The sequence below is a fragment of the Meriones unguiculatus genome, chromosome 8 (genome assembly GCF_030254825.1).
Source record: "Meriones unguiculatus strain TT.TT164.6M chromosome 8, Bangor_MerUng_6.1, whole genome shotgun sequence".
NCBI lineage: Eukaryota > Metazoa > Chordata > Mammalia > Rodentia > Muridae > Meriones > Meriones unguiculatus.
This window is the reverse complement of record NC_083356.1, coordinates 78,097,736-78,103,735: the sequence shown is the minus strand read 5'-3', so window position 1 is coordinate 78,103,735 and position 6,000 is coordinate 78,097,736. Positions and strand designations below refer to the sequence as shown.

Below are 6,000 nucleotides of genomic sequence, written 5' to 3'. Positions count from 1 at the left end.
CCGAAACCTCTGGGAAGGGTATGGGGCAAGGAAGGCCTTCTCATCAGCTTCCAGCTGGCAGCTAAGCAAGTCTCGTATCTCCTTGAATCTCCTCCCACTTTAATCTTGTCAATACGATGATGTTTGGAGTGATGGAGAATGCTCATTTAACTGCAAGAGTCATTCCTTTAAAAAAGGTTTGTTTTCTAGTAGTGTATTTACTTATTATTTTTAAATATAATTTCCTATTTTAGCCAAAACTGGGCTCTGGGCAGGCATTTTCTTTATGTCTCAGTTACAATCCGACAAAGACAGGTCTGTTCTCACTAAGGGGACCTGTTGATGTGTCCCTGCTTATTAGAAGGTCTTAAAACCCTCCAACTTTTCTTAGGGGTTTGGGAGTGTATTTCTGAGTTTGCCCTGGGCTTGTGTGTGCGTGTGTTCTTGCCCCTGTAGAGTTGGACTGCTCATATATTCCACCCAGGGTCATCATACATCAAAAGATGGGATCCCAAATGCTGGTAGGTGCTGGGCAAACAGCCAGGGACACAAGGAGCTAACTCATTCAGCAGGGATGGCTAAGGTGGTTTCAGGCACCCTCATTTCCAGCTCAGGAGGGTCTGATCCTGACACACCCCAGCTGGCCTTCCCAAGCACTCACTCACCGGTGACCTTGGGCAGAGCTCCTGCTCTCCCTCCTCTCCTCGGGTTGCAAAGGACTGGCAGGGCTTGACCCGGCGCCTCTGCAGCAGGAGGTGCGGCAGCTATGAGCCCCCAGGAATCAGCGGGGTCCCCAGCACTTGGAGGTAAGCTGCTCCACTCCCCTGTACAGGCTTTCAGCAGAGGAGGGGTGATCTCAGGTCACCCAGTTAGGGGCCATGGCTGGAACAGCATTAGCTCAAGATTCAGGGTTACCCATAGGAAACGAGGACACAGCTGAATAGAGGCAAGTCAGGCTTAAAATAGCTAAATAAATCTTTAATATTTCTAATTGCAAATGTACAGAAATTGCACAGCCACACGGAGTCTTCGAACACCAACAACTTCTCTGTACATTATTACATGGTTAAAAGTCACGGCTGGAGGGAAGGGCTCCGGCCAACTCTGACGTTTGCATTTTTTCCTTTTCACATACTTACAAAAGGGGGGAGCTGGGCACAGTAGGGGGGAGGGGTAGCCTTGTGGCTGAGTATATAGAAAACAGGGGCTGGTTCCCTGGACAGTCTGGCTCCCAGACATACGGGTATGAGGGAATGGTGTCCCTCGGGCAGGTGCTGGGGTGCAAGTGGAGCTCTGGCCCTGATCCCCACCCCCACTTCTGGGCAGTCAGAGGTCTTCGCTCAAAGGAAGTTTGGCAGTTGCCTTCACTCTAACACACAAATTGAACAAGAAGGTCAGGTGTCTGTATTGGCAGGGGAGGGCCTGCTCTCTCCAGCAGAGCCTGGGTGTCAGTGGCCAGGGTCTTCCCAGAGCAGGACCACCATTCTCTTGGGGCCTCTGGCAGCTCCAGCCCTTGCTGTAGGCAGAGCTCAGCCCCAAGGCTGTGGGCAGGAGGATGCTTTACTGGCCCCAATGGGGCATGTGCCCCATCAACCTCCCACTCCAACAGCAGGCTGCAAAGCCAACACACCAGTGCCCCAGGCAGGAAAACGACAGACACCTGGAGCGCAGAGCTCATCGCCCTGCCCAGCACCGTTCTCCAGGCTATGCTCTGAAGCATGAGAGCAGCGGTCCCGGCCAGCCCTCGCAGCACCAGGACTAAAGGACTATGTACATCCCTTGGGTGAGATAGTTCCATTACTGTCAAACACCAAGAACATTTACAAAAATCGGCAGACTTGCAATTAAGATAAAAATCTGTGGAGAGTCTGTACACTTTTACAGTTTTTGCACTAGGTAAGTAAGGCTCTCGGCCTGAGAGCTAACAACCCCACCAGGGGCCATTGCATCTGGCCCTGCGCCCTCCTGTCCAGGCCTGGGGACCTCCCCATATTGCTAGGAGGCGCTCAGACAGAGGTCACTTTATGAGGCATGGGCGAGAGTGTGGGTGGGGAGGAAAACAGGGTTCCCTGGGCAGTGGAGGGGCAAGACTCAGGCCAGGCCAGGCCCTGCCCGAGAGGCCACCCTGGCTGAAATACACAGAGGCAGGGGTTTGGACATGAGTGGGGCAGGAAGGGGCAGGAGCAGGACCTCAGCCCCACCTCCTTCCTTCCTGAGGTCTCTGACCCTTGAAGCCCAAGCCCTCTCTCCCAGCACTTTTCTGCAGCCTAACTGGGCTGTAGGTTACAACTGAAAGTGCTTCCCAGGGCATCTACCCTTTACCCTTGCCTGCCCATACACTGAGGATGGGGTGCAGCATGGCTAGGCCACACCTCCAGGACTCCCACCCTTAATGAGGACTCTAGGAGCACAAGCACAACTTGCCTAGCCCCATTCTGCTGCCTGGTAAAGGCCCTAGCTCCTGCCCTAGGTGACTCAGAACCAGGGCTTGGAATCTAGGGTGTGGGAACAGATGGGGGCACAAGAGAGACCCAAGCTCCTGCCCATCTGGCCCACAAAGGGGGCAGGGGAGGGACAGATATGCTACAGAGCAGCCTAGAGCTGGGGAAAACCAGCCCCAGCTGCGGGTGTGCCCCTCCCTGCCTGCAGTGCCTGGGTCCTTGGCTGGGGCTGGGAGGGTGAGGAGAGGCGACTGCACACTCGGGGCCTGGTGCAGGCTGCTGCTGTCTTGGAGAGGGAGCAAGTCTAACATCCTCCAGGGCCGCTATTTCCCATGCAGTGCGCACGCTCAATTTAAAAGGCCCCTGTGTTCCAGCAAGCGAGCAAGCGGGCTTTTGTTTCTAATGCATACTGTGAAAGGAAAAAAAATCACAGTTATCCACCTTCTCAGGGTCTGCAGGCTTTAGAAATTTTCTTTTAAATCATCAGAGAAGAGAGATGACCTTTGCAGGGTGGGCACTAGCTGGCCATTCCCTACAGGGCCACCATGCTGGAATGCACTGGGACCCTGGAGAAGGGCGCTAGCTACAATGCATGATCACCTGGCCATCTCTGCCCAGCTCTCTGGCTTCTGGAGTCCCGACAGCATGAGGCAGGCCCAGGTGTGAAGTGTGGGAAGCTGTGGATCCTCCCACAGGTATGAGGGCTCAGCAGAGAAAGTGCGATGCTCACTATCTGTTTGGCAATGCAACTAAGGAAGGGAAGGAGGTGGAAGGCAGAGAGCCTGGGGCAGGCACAGGACCACAGTTCTGTCCTTTAGTTCCACACGGCAAGGAAGGGTCCCTGACAAGCTGCATGCAGTGGCAGGGGCTCAGGGCAGAGGTGAGAAGGAGCCACTCTGCCTGCCAACTACTTTGTCAGGTCCCGGGCCCAAGGAGAGCCCATAGGAGTGGCCTCTAGACCTTACTTGAGCCCTTTCCAGGTAGCTCCCTCCCTGGCAAAGGGTAAGGAGTACATGCATGCACCCAGCTGGTCAAGGAGGAGAAAGTGACGCAAACCAAATCCAATAACCAACAGACACGTTTGGCAGGCCTCCCTCCAGGCTGTCCCCTACTCCCCAGCGTGCAGTCTCAGCTGCCTCTACCCAAACCCACTGTTCAGGTGGGCGAAGAGAAGGAGGGGCGCTGTGCCCTCAGTCTCACACTCCATCAGTCTTATGCTGCCTCCACTGCAGGCTAGTCTGCAACTGTGGGGGAGCCTCCCGACCGAGACCCTGTCCTGGGCCACCACAGTCTCCCTCTCCTCAGGCAGGTTAGCAATTGCTGCTGTTTCTGAACTCGCCGTTCTCAGTAATCTGCAATTTGGTAGGGTTGGTGGGGGAGACGCCGTTACGGGCTTGCATGCTGTACCTCTCTTTCAGCTGCGTGAGGGCGCTCATGAGGCGGGCATTCGCAGCATCCAGGGAGGCGATGCGTTTTTCCTGTGGGCAAAGAGGGCATTAGTGGGGCATGAGATGGGCTCTAGCTGGCAGACAGGGCCATCCTAGGCAAGAGAAGCAAGAAGACTTGGTTGTGTAAGTACCACATCAGGGAAAGGGCCCAGGCTGTGGGGTGGCTGGCTGCATGTGGGGAAGGTTCTGTACTGTCACAGGCTGCTGTGATCTTGTCACCTGCCTCTTAACTTATATACAGTTAAAGTGGAACTTTAGGCCACCTGAGGCTCAAAGGCAGGAGCCCTTGCTTCCATGCATGGCAAGCACCCAGAGCTCCTCTCTAGGCTGTGTTAGCTTACAGTCTAAACAAACCTTCCAATTCTTGGGGCATTCAGGGGAAAGGGACCTGGGAGGCCAGATTCCCTCTGCTAGCCTGCTTTCACATTCCCAAGTCCTGCCAACTCTACTCACACTAAGTCCCACTGGTCAGCACCCTCAGTACAGAGGCCTTGGCTCCTGGTCCTTGGCCTTTACAATGAGGTGTAACCAGGATGCCAAAGACGGCAGTCACCCCCTCCCCCAGACTCTGTACCACTGTGGCCCGACACCCAACCTGGGCATCAATGATCTTCTGTTTGGAGTCTACAGCTGCCTGCATCTCAGCATGATCCTTCTTCAGTTCCTCTTCCACAGACATCAACCTGTGACCAGAGACAGTGATAGTGAGGTTCATGAAAAGGAGGAGATGAATGGTGGGACTTGTGAAGACCCACTGTATCTGCAGAGGGCTATCTCCATCCCAGTGCCCTTCTAAGGAATGCCATGTCACAGGATCTGTGGCAGGGAATACGATGAAGACTCTGGACGGCTCTTAGCCCCTTCCATCATGTCTACTGAGGTGGTATGGGCCTCAGGAAGGCACAGGTGGCACCAAGACAAGGGATTCTCTACCTTTTCCCTTCAGCGGCTCAGAATACCAGGAGCAGCACACCAGGCCTGTAACTACAGCCTGCACAGTTACTGTAGTGGAACTGCTCACACCCAGGGATGCTGGCATCAAGCAGATGAGGGGGGTTAGCAAGAGCTCCAGGCAGAGGTGAATCCTCTAATTGCCCTCAAGCCTCTGTAGGAATCCCAATTCTACCCTGCACACAGGAGACAGGGCAGGGACATGTGAAAACCTGCCAGCTACATGCTGGGCGAGAGGGGCCACTGGGGGCTAGGAAGGCTCTAGGAAGGCACCTGCACACAAGGTACAGGCAAATGAGAGCGAGTCTGTAGGATGCAGTGAACCTGAAAGGATGCAGGTGACCTCCAGCAGAGTCACTATACTCCAGAACACACCCCACACAAGTAATTACACAGACACAACCTCTACCACCAATTCATGTGAAACTCACCATGCCTGCCATCCCACCAAAGCTGCCAAGGACAGAGAGATGCAAGGAAATAAAATCCACATCCAGGAGAAAAGCCAGTGAGAAGAAGTGTCATGTCAGACGGCTGAACTAATAGGTGACGGCAGTAAAACAGTGGCTATAGGCATTCTACATGCTTAAGAGACACGTTTTGAGCATGAGAAGAAACAGAAGAGATTTGAACCACAATGAAACTCTAGAGATGAAAACTACAGTGCACCACAGAACACTGGTATGCCATTTCAGGCCACACAGAAAGCATCACATGTGAGCCAGGCAGGCCTGTAATCCTAGCTACCTGGGAGACTGAGGCAGGAGGATCAAAGCAAGTTCATAGAGAGCCCAGAACAGTTATTGAGAGTTTGTCTTAAGTAAGAAGGCTAGTGTGTAACTCAGTTGCAGATAGCTGTCTAGTCTGCACAAGGCCCTTGGTTCAGTCCCCACCCAAGAATATGAAAATGGGTAAGATAAGACTCAGGAACAATGGAAAAAGAAAACAACCATGGGTGCTAGACTGATGGCTCAGTGGTGATGGACACTTGTTGCTCTTGCAAAGGAGCTGAATTCGATTCCCAGCACCCACATGGTAGCTCACAAAGCACCTGTAACTCCAGTTCAGGAGGTCTGACACCTTCATCTGACCTACTTGGGTACCAGGCACAGACATGCGTGCATGCAAATCACTCATACATATAAAATAAAAGAGAAAAAGAGAACGAAAAAAAAACCAAA

The 6,000-nt window shown here is 53.4% G+C and overlaps 1 protein-coding gene across 10 annotated transcripts in view; it reads right to left on the bottom strand.

Moving 5' to 3' along the window:
- Nucleotides 1-936: 936 nt before the first annotated feature.
- Dab2ip (DAB2 interacting protein) overlaps nt 937-6,000 on the bottom strand; it is a 176,350-nt gene continuing 171,286 nt past the window's right edge. For 9 of the 10 annotated variants that reach the window (XM_060390040.1, XM_021656168.2, XM_060390042.1 and 6 more), the window contains 2 exons: nt 4,464-4,551; nt 937-3,898 (listed from right to left, as the gene is read on the bottom strand). In XM_060390040.1, the coding sequence (XP_060246023.1) occupies nt 3,731-3,898; nt 4,464-4,551 (256 nt within the window). In that variant the 3' untranslated portion in view covers nt 937-3,730. The remainder of the gene's footprint in view (nt 3,899-4,463; nt 4,552-6,000) is intronic. The other variant, XM_060390041.1, reaches the window with a different exon arrangement.